Source organism: Babylonia areolata, chromosome 27, assembly GCF_041734735.1.
Source record: "Babylonia areolata isolate BAREFJ2019XMU chromosome 27, ASM4173473v1, whole genome shotgun sequence".
Lineage (NCBI taxonomy): Eukaryota > Metazoa > Mollusca > Gastropoda > Neogastropoda > Buccinidae > Babylonia > Babylonia areolata.
This window is the reverse complement of record NC_134902.1, coordinates 29,672,167-29,696,520: the sequence shown is the minus strand read 5'-3', so window position 1 is coordinate 29,696,520 and position 24,354 is coordinate 29,672,167. Positions and strand designations below refer to the sequence as shown.

At 40.0% G+C, this 24,354-nt stretch overlaps 2 protein-coding genes and 1 non-coding gene across 3 annotated transcripts in view; 1 reads left to right on the top strand and 2 right to left on the bottom strand.

Moving 5' to 3' along the window:
- Positions 1-221: 221 nt before the first annotated feature.
- On the bottom strand, positions 222-14,727 carry LOC143300981 (vesicle-associated membrane protein 8-like). Its single transcript, XM_076614945.1, has 4 exons — positions 14,512-14,727; positions 8,409-8,536; positions 7,113-7,256; positions 222-6,077 (listed from the first exon to the last, which is right to left on the bottom strand). Coding segments are annotated over exons 1-4 (348 nt in total). The 5' UTR covers positions 14,514-14,727; the 3' UTR covers positions 222-6,003.
- Positions 3,562-3,651, bottom strand: Trnay-gua (transfer RNA tyrosine (anticodon GUA)). Its single transcript is given in 2 exon segments — positions 3,562-3,597; positions 3,615-3,651. It is a non-coding gene; the product is annotated as a tRNA-Tyr (tRNA).
- A 3,287-nt stretch (positions 14,728-18,014) lies between the features above and the next one.
- The window catches only part of LOC143301659 (importin-7-like), a 43,286-nt gene continuing 36,946 nt past the window's right edge, over positions 18,015-24,354 (top strand). Inside the window, exons 1-3 of the mRNA XM_076616094.1 lie at positions 18,015-18,186; positions 21,948-22,029; positions 22,778-22,934. Coding sequence (XP_076472209.1) covers positions 18,103-18,186; positions 21,948-22,029; positions 22,778-22,934 — 323 coding nt within the window. The 5' untranslated portion in view covers positions 18,015-18,102. The remainder of the gene's footprint in view (positions 18,187-21,947; positions 22,030-22,777; positions 22,935-24,354) is intronic.

The following is a 24,354-nucleotide window of genomic DNA, read 5'->3' as shown; positions in this document are numbered from 1 at the left end:
GTCGTAGTTGCAGTACTGGTCATATGATTATCATTATTACTTATTATTAACTAACACTGTACTTGGGACTGCTTCAAATGCATCATGTCCTGATCCAGACAAACACAGACACAGACACAGACACACACCCTCTCTCTCTCTCTCACACACACACACACAAACACACACTCAAGCATATGTGCACACACAAAATCAAGTGAAGTGCGGACAATATTATGTCATGTCAGTTATCAATGATTTATTGATTTTTTATAACCATTAACATCTTTGTAAACAATGTACAACTTCTATTGCAAGAGCTGAAAAAAAGTAGAAAATCGATGAACCATGTTAGCTGTGTAAAACCACTCCAGTTATTGCAAACTCCCCTTGTCCAAACTGATCAAAGATATAACAGCCAAAAGAGAAAGCGATTAACCATTCTTGCATGACATTTTTTCACAAGGCCAGCTATGATGATAAGGGTGATGACAATGCTGCATTTGGGTTTGGAATTACGTGACAAGGCCGTACTTTCATAATATGACCCGATGTTAACCAGGCCAAGAGATACAGTCGCCTGCAGTACTGGTCAGGAAATTTGAGCAACATTCCAAAAGACACACCCAAGAAGTGAATGGCCCTCAACTGTGTGGTCCCAGTCTTCCCATTTGAGCCCATAGCACACTCAACTCTAGAGTAAGAGCTGGCCACGGGCCCAAAACCAACCATCTCTCATGGGACTCGAACCTGCATCCTCCAAATTTATTGTCAGTCTGTTACGCTAACCACTTCACCACAGCAGCTGGGTTTTTTTGGGTTTTTTGTTGGTTTTTTTGTGTTCTTTGTTTTTTCATTGTTCTGTTGTTTTCGGGGGGTTTTCTTGTTTTTTCAATTCTTGTATGCCACAAAAAAGAAAAAGTCAGTAAATCCCCAAGTAAACACAAATATCATTTTCAGACATTAAAAAAGATATCCAAAAACGTTTGCAAGATGGTTGGTGATATATTGTACATATGCTGGGGAACAAAAGATGTTTATTTGAGGTTTGTGTATTGATCACTGTTTATTAGATTGCATATTTATTTTGCACCGGTTAATAAAGGCATGCTGAGGACATTACAACATATAGAAAGTACAAATGTCCAGTACAGTAAACGAATTAAAACACACAAAAAATGCTAAAATGATACTGCAATTTTCTGATTGTACACGCAAAACGTTGGAATGCAGAATACAAAAATGTGATTTTTTAAAAATTGTTTTTGTTTTCAGAAAAAAAAAAAGGGCACACACACACACGCGCGTGCGCGCAAAGTTAAACTAACCAGGCCAATAAACAAACTAGTCGCATACACTTTAGCCATAAAGTTATTATTGGTTACAACCACATGCACACACAGAGAGCGAAAGACAGAAAACAAAAACATCTATTCAAGTAAAAGAGTTCACACACACACACACACACACACACACACACAGGGAGAGAGAGAGAGAGAGAGAGAGAGAGAGAGAGAGACTGAAAAGATGAAACATAAACAGATGATACACAGAGGAGATTGGAATTTAAAACACATTAACCAATGACACACAATGGGAAACACTGAAAAGCAGAAGCTTACACAACAATCACAACTGACTCACAGAGAATGAGAATGAGAAAAAAAATGTTTGGAATGACAGAAATAAGCATGCACATTTCTGTTTTTACATCCAGCCCTATCAGGACAAAAGGGGGAAAAAAAAAAGAAACATTTACAAGAAAAACCCACAGAATTATTGACGTACAGATATAACCATCCACATGAAAACAATCGCAGTAAAAATGTTAAAAAGAGAAAGCTTAAAAATCATACCTTGCATGCAAAACAAGAACTGATAAAAAAGAGGTATATACAGGACTATTATGTTCATTCATATTCACAAATGACACACAGAGAAAAAGAGACAAGAAAAGCAGAGATACACATGTGCATCTACACTGACCCAACGAAACAACAGAATCATTAAAATGACATTGCTCCTATATTCAGAACATCTCCCATGATGAAAATTATCACTCCAAAAGGAGGAGTTTGTATTGTACTCCCATGTTTGGTGTTACATATACTTACCATGTCAAACTGATGCAAACTAGGCCTATCGGTTTGCTCTGCTTGGCCAAATTTCGCGCGGCTAACAGTGAAAAGACAAGCCATCTTGCCCCGGTCCACTCTCAGCCAATCAAACGCCTCTAAAAGCTATAAGCGCTGAATCATTCCACTCCAAATTGTTTGTTCTTTGCAAGGACGACGGCAAAAGGCACACAAACAAATCAGTTTGTCAAGCAAAAGAGGAGCCTAGGTATGGTTTGGGGTGCCCAGTGCTGGGATAGTGCATAAAAAAGTGATGAAAAAAAAATCAAGGATTTGACTGAAACATAAACTCATGAACTTCTTGGGATTAAATTGTATTACTTTTTGTATTGTCTAACTATTTTGTCACAAGAGATTTCTCTGTGTGAAATTCGGGCTGCTCTCCCCTGGGAGAGTGAATCCTCCAGTTCAATGCCATCTTTTTTTTTTCTTTTTTTCTTTTTCTTTTTTGCTATCTTTTCTGTCTGCTAATGTACTTGTTTTAATACAGAATTAACTTTTTTCAACAAAATTTGGCCAGGGACAACCCTTTTGTTGCTGAGGGTTCTTTTACATGCATTAAATACATGCTGCACTTAAGGCATCTGAAAAAAAAGGAGCAGATACCTGACCTGTGCATAAACAAAACATGCTGGTCAGGCCTTTGATGCCAGAATTCCCTTACATGGGGTGAGGGGAGGGTGGAGGTGAGGAGTGGGGGATATGGGGGGAGTGGGGGGAACCAGCACAAAAACTAACACAGATTCTGTGTAAACAACTTTTTTTTTTTTTTAAAGTCCAGCAGCTGATTAAAAAAACAAAACAAAAAACAACTAAAAACTTTTTTTTCAAAGATCACAACACAACAAAGAGCATTTCATAAAATAAATCTCTCTCTGTCTCTCTCTCTGTGCCACCCTTCTATCGCACTGTCCATAATTTTTATCCCCAGTCTCCTTGGTCCACAACTTTGTTTAACCCTTTGACTTCTGCTGACGAATATGTTCGTCAGTGAAGGGCTGTAACCTCACTGAGAGCTGACAGAGTTTAATGTCAAGATGTCAGTTACCTGTACTGATTTGGATTCTTGCTCTTGGGACTACATTACTTATGATCCACAAAACCATTTACAGCACTGATAAGGGGACAGAAAGTGGTAACAGCGCTTCAAACTCCCACTCTGATCATAGAACCCAAGTTCAGCAGTCAAGGGGTGTCACTTGATCAAGGAGAATGCACTGCAGCAATAATCCTTAAATCACCAAGCACAACAATCAGAATGTTATGAAGAGTGTATCAATGTAACTGGAAGGGGGAGTGGGGAGGAAAACCACAAACAAAAATACAGGACTGAGGAGGCGTCACTGCGTTCGGACAAATCCATATACGCTACACCACATCTGCCAAGCAGATGCCTGACCAGCAGCGTAACCCAACGCGCTTAGAGCAAAAACAAAAAAAAACCCATTCCCACGAGGGGGATTTGAACCACCGACCTAAGGATTGCCATCTTCCAAACCTCTACAGTCCTCCACTCTACCAACTGAGCTATCACGGGAACACATGGACTAGGGAGCAAAAGCAAACAAGCACACGAAAAGCAAAACAAAACAATAACCAATTAAAACAAAGGAAGACGGACAAAGTGAACTACCCTAAGAACAACTCCAAAACTTGCCACAAAGAAATTGTAATTATCATATATCATATATCTATAGCAGTTTGTTGCTGGGCAGAAGAATGTGAGGATAACAAAATCCAACAAAATGATTGCACGCTGATTCATTCCATCACAACACTAACATTTGACAAAGTTGCTGAAAGTCAAGTCGACCATACAGGGCCACGTCAGGACTGTCCAACTAAATGAAATTTTAAACTGTGTTAAACATAAAACTGTCACTAAAAAGAAAAAAAAAACTTGCAAAACAACACATTTCATTATAGCCATCAAGCTCTTTACGCAAAATGAGTCTAGGCTGCGCTGAGACCTTCCACTTAATTCAGCATCCCCAGATCACAAAAAAAAAAAATTGTGAATTATTTTTTGGGGGGTAGAACTTCAACGCCACACAAAAAGGCCACATACACAAACAGCACAGCAGAATGGACAGCTCATGCCCATGACAACATTTGGGCAGTCAACACTGCAAACAGTATTCAGTCAGTTACACAACTCTTGCAGGGGTTTGGGGGTGAACAAGTGCAAGTGACGCTATCATCACATATCATATATATATATTGCTTAACAATACTTCTGTTTTTTCACACAATCACAACAAAATGATTTTCAACAGAAAACCAATTTCTCCTCAGCTTTCAATTCAACTGTCATAATGTTCAGAGATTTCTGACTAATGTCCAGCAAATGCTTTTCTTCTTTTCCAAGGACATTCAAACTTTTTCTTTTTTTTTAAAGAAGAATAAAAATGAATGAATGGTATGAGACAAGTTATATCACCAGTTTGGCTGTGATGGCCAGTAACTATGCACTCATTGTGTGTTCACTGCAACTAATTTATTATTCAAGTGACAAGCAGTCACTTTGTGTCCATCACAACTGTGCAAGTAACTATGTTGCTGTTTTGTATTTATATTCTATACTCCAATTGCACAAGTGACTGTGAGATCATTTTGCATTCATAACAAATGATTAAAGAAATAAGATAATAAAATGAATTATCAAGGAATTGATTGTATGGTCATTTCACCTTCATTGCAAAAATATGAGCAATTTAAATTTCCATTTATCTGGACAGTGTAAGTGATTGTGCACTAAGAACAAGTGATTGAGCAGTCTTCTGGCAAAGAATATTTAGCACTTTGTAAATACTGTAACTATCATCATTTCTTATTCATTGCAGCTATGCAAAAGATTGTACAATCATTTTGTTGTTATTGCAACACTGAAAATGATAAAGCATCACACATTCATTCTGCAATTTTTGCAACTACACAATCAATCATATTGTATTTATGGCAACTCTGGGAATGATTATGCATTACACACATTGTGCATTATCTGTCTTGCATCTAAACAAGTGATTGTACACTCATTTTGTAATCATCAAATGTACACAAGGGATTTTTTAAACATTTTGTACTCATTACAACTGTGAAAGTAATTGTGCGATCATTGTGTACTGAGTACAACTAAATCACAATTATTTTGCTCATAACCGTTGATGTAACCAATGACAATAATGATGATGATGATGATGATGATGTCACTGATGTTGATGAACTGATGATGATGATGATGCAGTGACTTTCATTCTCATATACTGCACTTGTCATGACAAACAAAGAGGATGTCATTTTCATGTGAACATGATACTCAAACAAACAACAGTACAGCAATAACCACAACACATTCTGAGTCATATTTGACTGGATGCATTACTGATGACCAAAAGAAAAAAAAAAGTACAAAACTGTGATGATCCAGTTACTTTCGCAATGACAATTAGCTCAAGACAAATGATGTAAAAACAATGATACTGACTAGGTCACTTTTTCTTTCGACACCTTGCCAACAACATGTGATGATGGTACCACTTGCATTCTCAGCCCCAGCCCCACCCACTCTCTCCAACCTTTCTTTACACTGAAGGTTTTCTCTTCTCCTTTCCAACCATCATTACATTATTTTCACTTGCAAGAAATAACAATCTTGAAAACCGCTATCATCACATATCATAGAACAATTCTATAAGCTTTTTTTTTTTTTCTCAGGAGCTGGTGGGCTGGTAAAACTTGATGGGGGAAAAATTGTTAAAAATGATGCTGACTTTTGTGTCGATGTGCTGCTGATGGCAAACACTGAAACAGTGATGTCACCATCATCGTTTTTACATCACTGGCAGGTTGGAAGAGGGGCTAGAGTTACATGTGCGTTGTTCAGCTGTGTTCAGGGAATGGCGTGCAGCGTGCTATTTTTTCCATGTCCAGATGAGGAGGAGTCTTCCCATGGCTTCACAGTGACTGGAGAAAGAAAGAGAGCAGAAACTATCATCATCAACTGTTCAAAATGAAGACGATGAAAATCCTGATGTTACAGTTATGGTATGGAGTTCACCGGTGTATCTTGTGATCTGCTCTGAAGTATAAAAACACTCTGCAGCAAAAACAGACTGTCAAAAAGTGTGTGTGAAAATTTTCAGGACATTTACTGGCAAATTGTACAACTTTGGCCTCTTCTCCCTGTGTGTGTGTGTGTGTGTGTGTGTGTGTGTGTGTGTGTGTGTGTGTGTGTGTGTGTGTGTCTGTGTCTGTGTCTGTGTGTGGGAAGGGAGGGTCAGGGGGGGGGTGTGAGAGAGAGAAAGGTCTCTGGTATCACAACTGGCAACAGATGTTGTTGTTTTTAAATTAATATAAATGTGTACATTTGGAATAAGTTGATTGTTTCCTTCTATTTTTACATTTAAGATATACTACCTGCAATGTGTGGAGTGAATGTGTGCAACAATGCGTGCAACGCTTTTAAATTCTTGCCTTTGTCATACACTTCATATATGTTTTTGTTGATGACTTATGTATGTTGTGATAATGCACCTGACAAAATTTATCTAATTTGATAAGTAAAAGTTATCTGATGTTACTGTGCAATGCTGATCTCCCCTCCGAAGGAACAAATGACTGAGGCTAAATAATATTCAACAAGGAATCTGATAAACAATGTCCATTTCTCTTCTTTGAATCCATGACGTAAATCAGTCTTAAAGACTGAAAGATAAACTGGGACATACTTTCTATGTTACTTCCCTATTGTAGTAGAAGATGAGAGGTATTATCCTAAGGGCTTGGATTCATTATCATCTCTATTTTTCATACATTCTTTTATAATTCGTTAACAATGGGATAGTAAGATTCTTTTTCTTTTTTCAATTATCTTGAAATTGATTAAAAAAAATTTTTTTTAAAGATTTCTAGAGCTTATAATCGAACACCACAATTACAAATCATCACCTTTATCTTATTATTTTTTTCTTCTGCTATGCTATGAGAAGCATCAGTTACCTAGGACGATGATGACGATGACAGCAATGATGACAAAGACAACTGCAGCAATGATGCAGTTCATCCTGCAGTTCTGCCAGCACATCTTGCGACGCATCTGGCCAGAACGGCGTTTGAAATGGGTGGCGCTGGACTGCAGCTCCTCTGAGAAACAACAAGTTCGTTTAAAGGTTAAAGGTCCAATAGCCTTTAACGGCCATCAGAGCAGTAAATTCGCATCTACTGTCTGGTGCTTGGCATAAGAAGGCAGGGCCCGATCCTCTCCTTCTACCATTTAACCTTCCTCAGCCAAAGTCAGGTTCCCATTCAAAACTGGGTGGAGTGAGGAAAATCAATGTAAAGTACCTTTCCCAAGGACACACCATGCTGAAAAGGGGTACTGAACCATGATCACTGGTGGACACTGGATCAGAAGTCCCAATGCCTTCCCAATTCTGCCACACACAAAGCAAGAGGACCAACTACAATCAAATCATTCTGATTGTCCAGTAAACCACAAAGGGGCCATATTAGAACCAACTATTTGTCATTTCTTGAAACCTGTCAAAGAGAAACCAAAATAATGTTAAAAAGACCCAATCAAACACACACACACACACACACACACACACATACACACACACAGAGTGACACACACATACACACACACACGCTCGTGCGCACACAGTTTAATTTTTCTCTTTCTGCATTCCTACAACTCCAGACACTTGACCTTAAAAAAAAAAAAAAAAAAAAAAAACACTGCCTTTTGTAGAAACCCTTGAGATTCACTTGTCTTGTATTATAAATAATTTTTTGTATGACTGTGTTTATGTTCAGGGATGGAACAGTCAATGTCATAAACTTGTCCAAGATGTCTGTGCATGAACACGATTGTATTTGTGCCTAATTTTCCTTTTCAGGTTTTCATCTTTGTTTGGGGTTTTTTAGTCAGGTTCTTCAGGACTGATGTTCAGCTTATCAGCCCCAATACAGCCCTGTCTGGTCAGCAAAAAAAATACCTGTGTGTTGGTCAAGGCACCCATGCACGTTTCCCAGGCAGCAGGATACCTCAGTCAGTGTGAAACTGTACAGCAAAACATTGCCAGTTCCCTTCCATACCAGTTTCTTTTGTAGTGGATAAATTACGCTCCTCTTTCATCCCTCAGTCACTCAGTGTGACCACAGGAAATCGCACATGATCACAATCCAGATCTTTTCAGGATTACACTTTTTTCCATACAAAATTAGTTAAAAAAATCACACTATGTGACTGAATGAGGCTGCACGTGAAGAACATGAGACAGCAGGGCTTACCTGAACGAGACTGGAGATCGTCTATCTTCTCCCCTCTCTCGACGACTTTCTCCACATTCTGCTTCAGGAGATGTGTCACCTCGCTGACGTCAGACTCCAGTTTGTCTATGTGGTCTGTTCTCCCTGCCCTGCTCACAAAGTTAAAGTTATCCATGAATTGTACAATGAATCACATCATCATCATGTTCATCGTGTGTGTGTGTGTGTGTGTGTAAGTATGTGTGTGTGAGTGCAAGTCAGTGTGTGTGTGTGTGTGTGTGTGTGATATTGATATTAATGAAATTTGGTAAATTGATTTGTTAAATATGTTCTTTTAAAATTTATATCACTGTTTTTTTGTTGTTTTTTCTCAAATTAGATTTTCCTTGTGTTGCTCAGTTAATATTTATTCAAATGGTTGCGAAAATGTCAGTACAACAAAAAGTTAATCTGACAATAAATGGTTTCAGTCAGTCAGTCAGTGTGTGTGTGAATAGTTCTTTTGCATGCAATGGCCGAAACTGCCATGCATGGTGGTTTTTATTCAGACTGAGGCACACACGGTGGGTATTTCTATTGTGCAACCAAACATTGCCAGCAAACATTCACATGAATTATGTGATCTTTAATTTAACATGTGTACTTAATCAACGGCATATATCATATGTATACACACAAAGCGGATCAAGACGGGCGCAATAGCCGAGTGGTTAAAGTGTTGGACTTTCAATCTGAGGGTCCCGGGTTCGAATCACGGTAACGGCACCTGGTGGGTAAAGGGTGGAGACTTTTCCGATTTCCCAGGTCAACATATGTGCAGACCTGCTAGTGCCTGAACCCCCTTCATGTGTATACGCACGCAGAAGATCAAATACGCACGTTAAAGATCCTGTAACCCATGTCAGTGATTGGTGGGTTATGGAGACACAAAAATACCCAGCATGCATGAACCACGACAGAGTCATCAGCAAGTCGATGTTGGTCGTGTAACAGAAAGAAGAAGAAGAAGAAGACATTCATTCTTTGGTCAAACAACTAGAACTTCTTCGTTGTCAAGGGCTCACAATCATTCAGGTCTACAAGCTTCAGAACAAAGATAAGTGATTTTTCTGTGAATTTGATTAATAATTTGTCATCGCGTTATTGTTTAATTTTTTAATTATTAGTAAATTATTGAGAGGGCTCAATGATAAATTGTTCATCAAATGCACAGAAAAGTCACTCATCTTTGTTGTGGACAAAGTGATTTTTCTGTGTAACTGACTGATAATTTGTCATCGCGTTATTGTTTAATTATTAAATTATTAGTGAATTACAGAGAGGGCCCAAAATTGGTATAGCATCGGGCAAAACCACGCGAAGACGACCGTTGTGCTTATGTAAGGTTTAGCAGACACATAACAAGTGAGGGCTGTGTGGGCAGGATTTGAACTTGTGTAGCTGAAACTGTGTATTTGAAAACTGGATGTTAAAACCACCCAGTGAGTCAGTGTAAAAGTCTACCAGGTGTTAAAATCACACTGGTCAGTGTAACAAACAGTCTACAAGCTTCAGAACAAAGATAAGTGATTTTTCTGATATTACAGGACCTGTAGTTTTCCGCAAAATACAATCTGCTACGCAACAATACCCAGATGCACCCTTCCACCGGCTAAGAGGAGACAACCTGACTAAAATCCCCAATCCCACGGCTTTCATACAGTACCAATGGGATGAATGGCTGTTGGGTTAAACAGTCACTAACTGTATGCAGTCTGGCCTTAGGGCGACACCAGGCTGACGGACTCCACACAGATGGACATCCATTGCCATTCCCTGATAAGAGGCTCTGTCAGGCCAACCGAATATTTTCCCTCACCACATAGAACACCCTTCTATGGATACTAACAAAACCCTGTCTCGCGTGCACCTCGGGGATCAGCTGCATAGCACGAGACATAAATTCAGATCCCCAAAACCCCAAAACAGGCATGGCAAAAGAGGTGGGAAAAGATTGTGCTTAGGTAGCAGAATGACAAAAGCAGAGCGGCTGTCAAAGAAATTCTTTAGAATCGGCAGTTGGAATTGTTCCAGCGCAAGAATGAGAATCTCAACAATTGAGAAATTGGCATATGATTTTGACATTTTATGTCTCTAAGAGACCAGGACAAGTGCAGACAGACAGGCACCGAACAGGATGCAAACTATTCAGCCCCCATGGTGGAATACCGACTCACAGAGAGCCTGGATAGAAAAACATGCAGATGTTAAACTTTGGCAAAAAGAAAGAACAAAATGATCTCTGGACAAAGATATTGAAACAAAAATGAAAGAAAAAACTAAAGAGTTTGAAGCATTGCTCATGAGGCCAAAAATGACAAGTGGAAAACAGTTTTGCGAGGAACTCAGTTATGACACAACATTGACAGAGTTCTGGCAATTTTATCGTCGCATGGAAGGGAAAATGTGCACAACAACAACCCCAGACATGTTCGACACTGACGGAACCAAGCTTAAGACAAACGAAGAAAAAGGATCCACCCTGCTCAAACATTTCATACAACAGAGTGATCAAAGAAACTAAGATGAGAAAAAGAAATATGTTGAGGAGTTAAACCAAACTTTTATGCAGACTGGACCCGATGATGACTTGACAATAGATGATCTAAACGAAGCAATAGCTAAATGCAAGAAAGAATCGGCTCCTGGCCCAGACAAAGTTCGCTACTCGGACATCAAGAAGCTATCGGAAGAAGACAGAAGCAAACTTTTCAATCTATATCAAAACAGTTTCCACAATGGACATGTGCCGGAGGACTGGACACACAGCTTCTTAAAACCCATACCAAAACCAGGAAAGGACCATCGTCAGGTAAGCAGCTACCGGATCCTAACCATGCAAAACATTGCTGGAAAGCTCATGGAACGCATGATAGCCAGGAAACTTGCAAGGGATCTTGAACACAGGCACATTCTCCCTTCAAATCAAGGTGGTTACAGAACAGGCAAGTCCACATCGGAAAATGCAGCTGCTTTTGCATATGAGGTGTATGAAGGATTTCAAAGAAAAGAAGAAACACTAGCAGTAGCAATCGACCTTGAAGATGCCTACAATAAAGTCCAGTTTGCGCACCTCATGGAGCAGCTACTAAGGTATGGAGTAAGTTTGACACTGACAAGATGGATAGCAGCAGCGCTTCAGGAAAGAACCGTCGTCCTACACCTCGGAGATTGGATGTCTGCACCTTCTAAACTATCCATGGGACTGCCACAAGGGTCTCCGCTCTCTCCTGTCCTCTACAATGTCTACACGAAGGGCCTTGCAGACTTAAACAACAATGGAATAGCTCGGGTGCTTACTCTTGCGGATGATGGCCTGGTCTTCAAAACTTCGAAAGATGCTCAGGAAAGAACTAAAGCCGTCCAGAAACAACTAAACAATATTGCTCAATGGTGCAAAGACACAGGATCTTCCATCAATCCAGCGAAAGCCCAAACGTTGCTGTGCACCCTCAACAACAGAACCGTGAGCAAATCACCACCACCTGTGTCATTCGACAGGATTCAGATCAAGAAAACTGAATGCCTATGCTACCTAGGAATACACTTTGACAGGATGCTGACCTTCAGAAAACATACGGAAAATACTGTTCTCAAATGCAAAAAGGGCCGTTCAGTCTTAAAAGCAATGGCAACCAAAGGTATTGTACAACGCCACCCCTTCCTGCTATACCAATCACTCGTCCTCAGTGTGATCGACTACTGACTTGGGCTAACAACACCATCTCAAAGCAACCTCCTAAAATTAGAAAGAGTTCAAAATGAAGCTATGAGGCTGATCCTTGGAACAACAAAAGACATGCCCACAGAAACCATGCGATACCTGCTTGACCTTCCTTCAGTGCAGGCCAGAAACAAGTTAGAACAGGTTAAGACCTACTTCAAAGCATTAGAAAACCCTCAAAACCCACTGCATGACGCAGTCAAAGAACCAAAAGGCAGCCGTCTAGGACGAGGAAGATCATGGATGGGGCAAGCAGAAGACACAATCCAGCTAGTATGCCAACTACAAGACCTGAAAGAAACAAAAGAATGGGAGAAATACCCCGAAAACCTCAACCATCTATTCAACACAGCCATTTCACCCACTCTAGGAAGACATTGACATTGAATGAGGGCAAAACTGATGCGGAAGTGAAGCTACTCATAGAAGAAAACAGTAAAAAAGAGGACATCATCATATACATAGATGGCTCAGTCACCAAAGACCAATCTGGTTGGGGATTCACTGTGAAACAAAATGGAAAAACAATTAGGGAAGAGAATGCTGCCTACAAAGTCACAACCTCCGGCCTAACGATGGAAGTTGAAGCTGTGACACATGCCCTCCAGTGGCTATCATCCATCCATACGCCCGGAAACCAACATGCCATGATTCTAACCGACTCAATGAACCTCACACAGAAAATTGAAAACAGAATGGGAAGCCCAGAGTGGCATAAGGCAATGCGCAACTTTCAGATTAAAAAACTCACATGGTCATACTGCCCGGGACATGCAGGTGTTAAGCGAAATGAGCAAGCTGACAGACTTTCTGGTAACGCAACACCAACGAGCGGCCTACATCTAGGAAAATCAGAAATCCTCAAAAAAGTCAAAGAATATCAAAAAGAACAGGTACAAGGCCATCACACCATCGATCGCCTCAAAGAAATAAAAGCAGAGAGAGGGAGCGGCCGTAAGTCTAACATGAAAGGGAGCGGCCGTAAGTCTAACATGAAAGGTAGAGCACAATGCTTTGCAAATCAAACAAATATCGGCATCATTTCCAAACCAACATTGCGCAAATTTCTGCAAAACGGAACAGTCTCTGTGGGCTTTTCCAAATACAATAGACTGAACAACACACTAGACGCCACATTCTTGGCATCAGAGATCTTTTCCCATCCTTCTTGCGGCCAATCAGTGGCAGCCTCTGTGCATGAGTGTATGTGTGTGTTTGTGTGTATGTGTGGGTCTGTGTGTTTGAGTGCGTTTGTGCACGCGCGAGGGTGTAAGTGTACACAAGTGTCAGGAGAGTTCTGTGCACGTGCATATGTGTGTGTGTGTGTGTGTGTGCGAGGGGAGGGGAGGGGGGTAGGTGCGGGGGTCAGGGGGGGTAGAGGATGAGGTATGTGAGTGTATGCATGCCTACACTGTGGGAGCAACAGGATATTGGAATGTGCAGGTGTGTATATATATCTTTGCATATATGTGTGGGGGGTTGGGAGTGGGGGATATGGGCATATGTGTGTGTGCTTGTACAAGTAAGTGTTTATCTCTCTGTGTGTGTGTGTGTGTGTGTGTGTGTGTGTGTGTGTGCTGTGGAAGCTGCGATACGTAGCCTAGAAATGAGTGTGTGGAGGAGGGGGGTAGAGGAGGTGCAGGGTAATATGGTGTGTGTGTGTGTGTGTGTGTGTTGAGGCTCATGTACGTTTATGTGTATTTGACTGTGCTTTCATATCTGAAACTGCATGTTTGGTGCATATCTGTTATGCATGTGTGGGTGTATGTGTGAATGTGTGTCTTCATGTTTTACATTTATTTGCTTATTTATCATCATTGTTGTCTGTCTTATTTATTCATTTATTTATTTATTTATTATTATTATTACTGCTACCTTTTTTATATTATAATTATTTTTTATTTTTTATTCATTTATTTACTTACTTAGTTATTTATGTACGCTTATTGTTGACTTCATCAAGTTTTTGCGCCTTATACATATTATTAGTAGTGGTAGTAGTTTTTTTTAATGTATTTATCTATTAATTATTCACCTTTTTTTCTTTTTTTTTTTTTTTTCAAGGCCTGACTAAGCGCGTTGGGTTACGCTGCTGGTCAGGCATCTGCTTGGCAGATGTGGTGTAGCGTATATGGATTTGTCCGAACGCAGTGACACCTCCTTGAGCCATAGACACTAGAATTCTAGTATCTAGAGATACTAGTGTCTTTGCTTGAGCTACTGAAACTGAAACTGAAACTCAGGTTGATACTGAGATGTCCACAGCTACAAAACGACTTAAGACTTAAGTGTCGGGCTTGTACAGTAGCTAGCTCATAACATCCAAGACAAATCATAACTCAATGCCAAAAAATTACTTACATGTTCGAGTTTGTCAGCGATCTTTTCTTACTTCAGCTGTGGGGTGTTTTAATGACGATCTATATTTAGCTCCCTCGTGATCAACTGATGGTGGAACTTCCGTTCTTTGAAATGGTAAAACTTTTACGAACTTTCACAAGGATGTTCAGAATTGGTGATTTCAAAAGCAAATCATCACTCAGATAACCTCAAATATTCGAAGACTGAATAGTCTGAATATTTTGTATTTCTGTACGCATTACTCACAATGGACATTTTACCGCATGCTACACAAAACAAATTAAAAAAGAAAAAGGACTTGGAAATTAGGAAATCTCTCTCTCTCTCTCATATAAACTTTTTTTTTCATTTTTGTCACACATACACATGTTACATAAATATAACAAGGTTCATCAAAGATATCTATTTCAGGCATTTTTCAATATTTTCAAAGGCCAGAGGGGAAAAAATGTATATATAGATACTGAGACAAACAGGCAGGGCAGACAGATAATACACATACATAGGTATGCATGCATATATTGCTGTAGGATAACCTGTCACACCAAATTGTATCACATCGCATCATATTGTCTTATTTTACGTCAGTATTACTTGCGGCTGTATAGGCATTCATAGACTAATATTATATTTACGTATCAATAAACACACATAATTGCAAATATATTTCAAACAGAATTAAGTATTCAGATCATGTGCAACACATGTTATTAAGATTATATCCGTGATCAGTCTTCTTTTCCATCATACCTCGCATACAAAGCGAACAACATGAAGGACTAATTGAGCTAACTGCACTGAGGGTCGAAAAGGCGTGACAAAAAGTTTTCAACTCCTCGTTTGAAATCAAGTAGGGATGTTAATCCCGTATGGCAACCACTTAATGTTAAACTTATTGTATGTCGTATTTGCAAGAGAGACGTGTTTCTGATACCGTCTGAAAAGACAAAGCTGTGGCCTCACGCTTGTATTATCAATTAGGCATTCAGTTATTGTAAACTGAACGAACAATCTGGCATTTGTAAGAATCATATATCAAACCTGTGATCTGATCTTAAGGTAGCATCATGTCTAAACAATACAATGCTTTTGATGAGTACTAAGGAGACTGCATGTATTTTCACAACCTGTAGACAATCACTTTGTCTTTCGAATTCATTCCAGAAATGATTGTACAATCTCACATGACCAAAATAAATGAAAAATATTTTATTGGTCTATTCGACATAGACTTAGGGACATTTGTTGATGAAACCCATGTGCATTAGTAAAATATTCATTCTTGCAAGTAATCTATGAACGAGCCTCTTCTGAACCCGCGCCATCTAACTTCTTTTATGTGTCATGGTTTCTTACAATTTCAGCTGGATTCTGTTGAAGCTTCGTTTTGTTTTGTTTTTTTAGACTGATGTTCACCCCACTTATCACAACATAAAGCAATTAATCATGCCAGTGCCCATCGTAAATTAGGATATCATAGCAAGCACCCATGAGCACCCTTATGTAACGAAAGGATGGTTGTGAGGGACTTTGGACAATATACAGACTTATTATTGATTTTTAATTGACAGAATAAGGGTTCTGCCAAAACATTGATCAGGTATTCAACATTAAGTTATTATCATTATTATTTTTCATCACATTGATTATGTGCATGCAAAAGATAACTTTCCAAAAAAAAGTAATGCTGGGACAGTTGTGTTTATCATCAGTGAGGCGTGAACCCGCGGCAGCTTTTCTAGAAGAGTCTTTTTTTTTTCTTCTTCTTTTATATATATATATATATATATATAATATATATATATATATATATATATATATATATATATATTATTGATTGTTTCAATTGTCTGTTTCCATGTGTCCTTTGTTGTCTCTATAGTTCTTACCTAAATCAAGCAAAGAGTATTGGTGTAGGTGATGCTGGTGTCCGTGTTCGGCGTTTTTCTATTGCCTTCCTTCTTCTTCTTCTTCTGCGTTCGTGGGCTTCCACTCCCATGTTTACTCGTATATACGCGAGTGGGCTTTTTACGTGTATGACCGTTTTTACCCCGCCATGTAGGCAGCCATACTCTGCTTTCGGGGGTGTGCATGCTGGGTACTGATCAGTGTTCTTGTTTCCGGCCATAACCCACCGAACGCTGACTCTGACATGGATTACAGGATCTTTAACGTGTGTATTTGATCTTATGCTTGCGTATTCACACGAAGAGGGTTCAGAAACTGGCAGGTCTGCACATATGTTGACAACAGACGGACACCGCCGCAGTACTGACAGTCAGATGCTCTAACTACTGGGCTGTATTCTTCTTTATCCTCCTTCTTCTCCGGCCTCCTCCCGGACTCCTTTTCCGTCTGAGGACTTCTTCTGCTTCTTTGCTTAACACTCGTAGTCTGTGTCTGAGACGAACTCTTGCTAGAAATGGAGTTGTTGTTTTTCTGGAGTTTCACAGGGAGCCCTGGCTGTCGACTCAATGAGTGGTGTGAAATACTGCCTGGTGCTTGGGGAGGGGGAAGGGGGAGGGGGGGGGGGGGGAGCCGAGTCCTGGCTGTCTGAACTGTGCGAGGCCGGGTAAACTGAAGGTCTGGTTGTTCTTCTGGTATTCTGAGGGAGAAATCCTAGTGAGATAAATTCACGACTGTCATCTGCGGATCTATGTGCCTGATCAGCGCGTCGGGTTTATGCGAAAATTACGCATCTGCCTTCTTCAACTTTTTTGTTTTTGTAACAGAAACTGAAGCTATGTGTCATGGACTCTCTGTTGAGATCCAGTTTCACAGGTGGCGTTGCTCCTTCAGCCCTAGTAAACATTATACGATCAGATGTACATAAAGCCGCAGACCGTGCGGACAATCCGTTGTGGAGGGGGATAGGCCGGCGGCCGCGGCGGTGGAGGGTGTGGGTGCTGAAGGACAGTCTGCTCCACCGTGGTCCACATTGACAGAATGGGTATTACTGAAGCGATATTTTGCATTAAACACAAGTTTGTTTTTAAAGAAAGTTGGTACGAACTCAGTCTATTCGCCCGGCCAGTGTTACTGTAGCTGGTGCAGTCATACTGGCACGCACAGCCGCCGGTGTCACTCTCTCTCTCTCTCTGTCACTCTCTCTCTCTCTCTCTCTGTCTCTCTCTCTCTCACACACACAGTCACACACACACACACACACTGACACACACACACACACACCGTGACACTGACACACGGCCGCGGCACACACACACACACCGTGAGACACACACACTCATGCACACGCCGACACAAGCACACGTGCCCTGACACGTGTAGCGTGTATGGGTAAGTCCGCACGCTTGGACACCTTCTGGAAACTGAAACTGAATTTGTTAAAGGTACAAGACAGGACTGTTGTAAACCGCGACAGTTTGGTCTGAGAACTAACTTGTTCTATGCTGGTCACTAGTTATTTGTATAGGATTAGATGTTTGGATAAAATGAAGTCATCACTTCCGTTCATGCGTTCTCAATGACTTGGATGACGTAAAGAGCCTCTTTCTCTTCGCGCGTATCCCATCTCGCACGCGGTCTGGCCGTTGAACAGAAGGACAAATTATTTTTCGATTTCCAGTAATCATGGATGTCGCCAAGCTTGTTGAGATTCTGCGGGCTACTCTTGACCCCAATCATCGCGAAGAAGCAGAAAAACAGCTTACAGAGGTAAGTCTGTCATGGAAAATTCTCACGACAAGTCGACCTCGTGGACAAGCATGGAGGCTCCCACATTCCACGTTAAAAAAAAAAGAAGAAAAAAGAAGATGAGAACTTCGGATGGTGAGAGGTTGAGCCAGACAATTCTGTTTGCTTTTAGGTAATTAGTGAAAGATCCATTGATTATTGAAGATTTGAATGGAACGTGGCAGTTAATGGTACATGAGAATGATTTCGGCGAGAAAATCGGTTACTGGCGCAGAGTCGGACTCTGAGAGTGAGATACATGATTCAGTCACCTGTCTGCCAAACACCATGTCTCGGTAGTTTTCTCTGAAACTCCAGACGCGAAGAAACACTCTTTCGGAGTTTCTTTTCTTGACTGTGCATATCAATATTATCTTTCGTAAGATGACATTCTCTTACAGAATTAACACGTATTTGATTTTGCCTGAAGACTAGCCTGTGGTTCAATATGTCGTCGCCTCTTATCCCACATAAGTCGGCTTTTACCAAGATTGTTTTAGTCTACATATAACAGTATTACTATTAGTATGAATAACAGCAGCATTGGCAGTTGAAATTATTATTACTTTTGAAAAATGTCCCAGCATCCCACATGGAATAATATCCAATTTTAGCATCTTGGATGCCTGGAGCTACATGTGCCGTATATTTTGTGCGTATTGCAATGCAGGCATGAAGTATAACATGAAAAACTATCAGTTGACCTTTGTCATCCACTCTGAGTATGTAAATTGCCTGAAAAACGACCATCATGACCCCTTAATAATCTGATGATGACATGTCACTTTTTCCTGTAATTGCAGTTTTGGCAGCTGTGCAGGAAAGCCAAGATTTTCTGTCACATCTCTCAGTTTTAGCATGTATTTTTAACTTAATTTTTATTTGAAAAAAAAGCAACAACAAACAAACAAAACAACAAAAAACCACCTGCCAGATCAGCCTTTAGTTACAACACATTAATTACACCCACATGTTTAGAGTTTAGACTTACAAAAGGAATTTGATACTGCCCAGAAGATGGAAGTCATCAGTCATGTTGATAAATTATGGACTGAGTCCCCTCCCAAACTTTTTTGACATTACCTGATTCATCACATACTTCATTCCTCAGAAGTCTAGTCCCATTTGTATACGGCAGTTTTTTGCTGCAGTCCACAGATGCTGCTACACATGGGAAATACACACTTGCTGCACATGATAAATGCTCACAAGCTACACTTGGAAATCAGATTATACATGGAAAATGTGCTCATGTTACATATGAAAAAACATAAAGTGCACATCGGAAAATGTTTACTTAAAGTCATAAAGGTATAACTATAAGACAAGAACATGTCTGACCATATTGAAATGCACACACAAAGTGGACATTTAGTTTTGTCATGTGTGTCAAATTATACTCGCATGATTTTGGAAAACAGTTGTAAAGTTCAAAATAGCAATGGAAATTAACACTACAATGAAGTGTCCATACATTTCAGAGTTTCATTTTTTGCTGCACCATCATCAGTTACCTTACCAGTAGACTGGCATTACTCCCACACCACTCATCCCAAGTTCCCAGTACACAGCCACACCTATGTATAATCTGCCACATTTCCAGAGCATGCAGTCGTCACAGAGCTATCAGTATAGGGTTAGTTGGAAGCACACCAGAGGAGATGCAGCACCGCTGCTGAGTCACTTCAGTAGTGTTCGATAGTGCCTATTCTAACACATGCAGGACAAATCTGCTAAGCCAAATACTGATAACGATTACTTTGTCACAAAGCCAGAATGAGCGTTGTCTCGGGACTGGAGACTCACAACATCCCTGACCCTCCGGCAAGCCACCATTGGCCTGTTGACACTGGACACTGTGACAGAAGGAAGCTCACCACAGACATTTTTTTGGGTGTATTCAAACTGAAACCACCATTTGAGCAGGACATGAAACTTCAAAGGCCACCATTTGGAGCCTTTTTTTTATATATATTTAAGGATGATGATGCTATTGCTTTGGAGATCTGTGTAGGTTTCAGACTATGAAACAAGCCTGTTCAATGCTCCCTGGTTTTAAAATGCATCAACCAGGCCAAGAAAAACAAACATAGGCATGTTTGATCAGTTTGAGCAACATGGTTTAAGACGCTGTCATAAAGTGGATGATCCTTTACTGTATTTTCCCAGTGTATTCATTTGAGTCATAGTATGCTGAACTCTTGGTTGGAGACAGCCATGGACCTTAAAATCCTTACATTTGACAGTCTTTCAGTCTGCATTTTCCCACTTCTGATCATCGGTGATTCAGGCCACAACACTAACCACTTTCAGGGTTCAAATTTAGTGGGTGCCCAGTTGCAAATGCTACAAGAAGTTGGCTTGGGCACACAAATTTTCTGTTGAGAGTGCCCAGTTGGCACTCAAAAATTGATCGAGACAAAAGAAAATGAATTAAAAGACTTGCCAAGAAAGGAAGCTCGAATGCAGTCGATCGAAATGTAAAGTGTCGTCTGCTGCAGCTCATGGGGCGTTGGTGATGAATGATGTCTCCCATCTTCAGTGTTAAAAGAAAGGCTCCCAGAACAGAGACGAAAGCTCAGGATGACTAAAAGAATAAACAGCAGGAGTACAAATCAAAGCACCAGTGCGTGTACAATGAAACCTGGCAGAAAGGCTTTCCTTGACACATTTTATTTCATTTTGCTATGCTGGCACCCAAAACCACAATTGGACCTTCAAATGTTTGTCGAGAGTGCCTGACTGGCACTCAAAAAAAGGAGTTAAATTCGAACCCTGACTTTGCTTTGGTGGCTGGCCTGAGAAAAAAGTTCATTGGAAAAAGGTTTCTGTCATGCTTTCAAAGAGAAAAAAAACTGTCAGGATTCTGCATTGGGTGACACCAAGCTATTGACATCTGTTAAGATAAAAATCTTTATTACTTGACAGAGATACAGTGTCTCTGTAAGTTAACTCGGTCACAAGTACAAGGAGTGTCTCATAACTTAAAAAGTGCTGAAATGACTCATCAGCATCAGTTTATGAAAACAGATTAATAGATTTGATAATTATAACTGGATTTGAGAAATGATTAGGCTGAATATTTCCACAAGTCAGAAGCAGACACTGTTTCAAGAAATATTAATCTGAAAGTTGATGACATGATCAATTCATCAAGGAGGAGCAAAGCCATGGACATACATCCACAGTTATGTCCTAACATTAATTTGAACTTCAAGCAAACTTTAAGTTTAATGTTGATTATGAAATGTCACTTTTTGAACATCTTGCCTTTGACAATCATGCTTTCCTGAATTTTTTTAAATATTTTTTTTATATAGAAATAATATTTACATATTTATATTTAAAAAAAATATAAGTATAAGAGAGAGAGAGTATTGAGTGCAGATCTGCCATTCATGCATTTGTCGAGTTGTGAGAGACCATTTCAAAGTTTAAAAAAAATCTGTTGGATTGAATTGATTGCATTTGATTATTATGACCAGCTATGTCAACTTGACATTTGTATCCACTGTATGACAGCTTTGTATGAGTTGACTCATTGATGTGCAGTGATAGATGCTTGAATAATTTGCCAGTAATAAATGATACCAGTTGATTGAGACAATTATGTCAAGCTTTTGAATCTCTGTATGCAGTTTTTCTCTGTGCAGTTGATAAAAGTGAAGAAATCTCAGTTGACTTGTCAGTTCTTCAGCTGGAGCTCTAATGGGTTTTCAGTTTTATAACTTGGGGTGTTTCAGATTCACAAGATTATTGGCTTTGGCCCTGTTCTTCTGCAAGTGGTGATGGCCGACCAGATTGACATGCCTGTTCGACAGGCAGGTGAGTGACAACTGGATACCTTTCAACATGATCAGATCTATGGCTTGTCTTGCTCAACTAATCTAAATGGTAGCCCCAGTCATGTATAGAAACGTCAAGAAGTTGCTTATCAGTCAGTAAAAGGAAATAAACAAATAGCTTAAACTTTAAGATACCTTAATCCTGATCTTGTGTATAACAGTAGATTAAAAAGAAAAAAGCAAAAAAAAGCAAAGCATATACATTTTCTGTATTTAAATCAGTAAGTGTGGTCTCAGTTGTGCTTTCTCAGTGTCTGGCTTCTTTCAGCAGAAATTCACAGACCTGGCTGATGTTTCTGTCTCAAAAGAAGTTAACAGGGACAGTTTCCAATTTACAAAGACCTGGCTGATATTTCTATCTTCAGTTTAGACTTGTTTTGACACTGTCTGTATCAGTGGAAAGCATTGAGCATGACAAATACTCAAAAGGGTTGGACTAGAGATAGGACTGCACTAATGCCAGGTGCTCAGAGGTGCATACCGCTGTATCAGTTGATGGGTTCGCTTGTAGTTCATTGATGAAGATTAACAAGTTTGGTTTTATTCATAGTTTAAGAATTTCCAGACTTGGTTATTTAGAGCTTTGGACAAAAATGTTTATCATCGACATCTGGTGTATACTGGGTTTTTTTGTTTTTCTATGTGTAATGTTGATCAATGTATAGACCAACATGTACATGTATCTTCATGTTTGGGGAGTCATGCACATTACATATTCCTCCATCCAGGTGTGATTTACCTGAAGAATATGCTGACCCAGTTTTGGTCGGAGAAGGAGGTGGAGAACCCGGCTGACCCTGTCCCCTTCAGCGTTCATGAGCAGGACCGCAAACACATCCGTGACAACATCATTGAAGCCATCATTCACGCCCCTGATCCCATCAGGTCTGTTGCTGTGCTCGCTATGTTCACTTACACTTTGATACAGGGACCGTGCAGGTTTTTGAAAGTTTTTTCTCTAGTTTTTAACTATCACCGCGTATCTCAGCTGGGTGGATTTTCGCCTCGCGCGAGGTGTTCAGTGGCCACGTGTAGCCTGGAAACGGGCTACTTTTAGTGCTTTTTAAGAGGAAATATGTTACCTTTCTTTACAGATTCAGCATGTGCTTGGTATCATTGGAAAAAGGAATCTTTCATCTATCACACTGTTGTGTTTTTGTTACTGTTTTCTTCCTCTTTTTTATCAGCCATGCAAGGAAACAAAGACGCCCAAGTGGAAAAAAGCAAAACTTATAATCTACACAAAACATACCAAAGAATGTGTCAATAGATCAGATAATAATGTAATAATAAAATCTTTGACTCACCTCAAGCATCCAGAGAGGTAATCTTGAAAAATAATGTAAAATTCAGCTTCACACACAAGCACAAAACAAAAGATGATGATGGGAAGCACACACTTGTCACTTTCGGCGCAGAATTGTCTCCTCACTGAAGATTCACAAAGTTTGTTTTGCTGTTCTGTTCAGTTTCTGTCCGTCCGAAAATAGTCTGCAAAGTCAGAATTATAAACTGAATGTGTGTGTGTGTGTTTTTGTGTTATTTTTTACTGGCTAACCACATCACAAAGACATAGACTAATTCAGTGATTGTTCACAGCACATACACTGAGACTGACACACAGAGACTGACTGAACACACACACACACACACACGGTATGGTTTGAACGGTGCATGGTCTAAATTCAGCACCTCAAAATGTACAGACAGATGAAGATGTATACTGACCGGTGAAAGCAGGAACATGGAAAGTTCTTGATGTCGCACACCCACGTTTGCTGCCTCTGATTTCCACCAACAGCAGGTTGCACATTGTTGTTGTTGTTGACTGGTTCATCATTTCTTCGATCATCAGCAACCATGGAATCATCACTGTCACTGTCGCTTTCTCTGTTTTTGAGTTGAAAATCAGGATCGCCATCACCTACATGTGTTGCCTTGGTATCGTCAATTTCCTTGCCATTTTCACTGTCATCCGTAACGACAACATCAAGTATATTGTCTTCATTTTCTCTGTCTCCATCTCCATTTTCTGAACAATACCTTCATCGCCAGAGCCATTCTGAACAACTTCTTGAAGCACTTTAAGAGACACATCCGTCTGCCTCGTCCGTTACAACACCATCCTTGATAGCAAAATGACTGTCTCGAGTCCTTTGTTTCAAGTTGGGGATTCAACCGGATGACGCTGACTGGGTCAGCAGAAACTGGTCTAAAAATAGACGGATGATTGGTATGTGGAATTCCATGGGTTTTTTTTTCCCCTCAGACTGTTGACAGGCAGTCTGTTTCAAAACAAAAATCA

Bases quoted from the DNA above. Each gene is read 5' to 3' on its own strand.
- LOC143300981 (XM_076614945.1), bottom strand. The intron at 7,257-8,408 runs GTAAGCCCTGCT...GTTGTTTCTCAG, and splicing joins CGATCTCCAGTCTCGTTCAG to AGGAGCTGCAGTCCAGCGCC. The intron at 6,078-7,112 runs GTAACTGATGCT...TTCTTTCTCCAG, and splicing joins CATCGTCATCATCGTCCTAG to TCACTGTGAAGCCATGGGAA.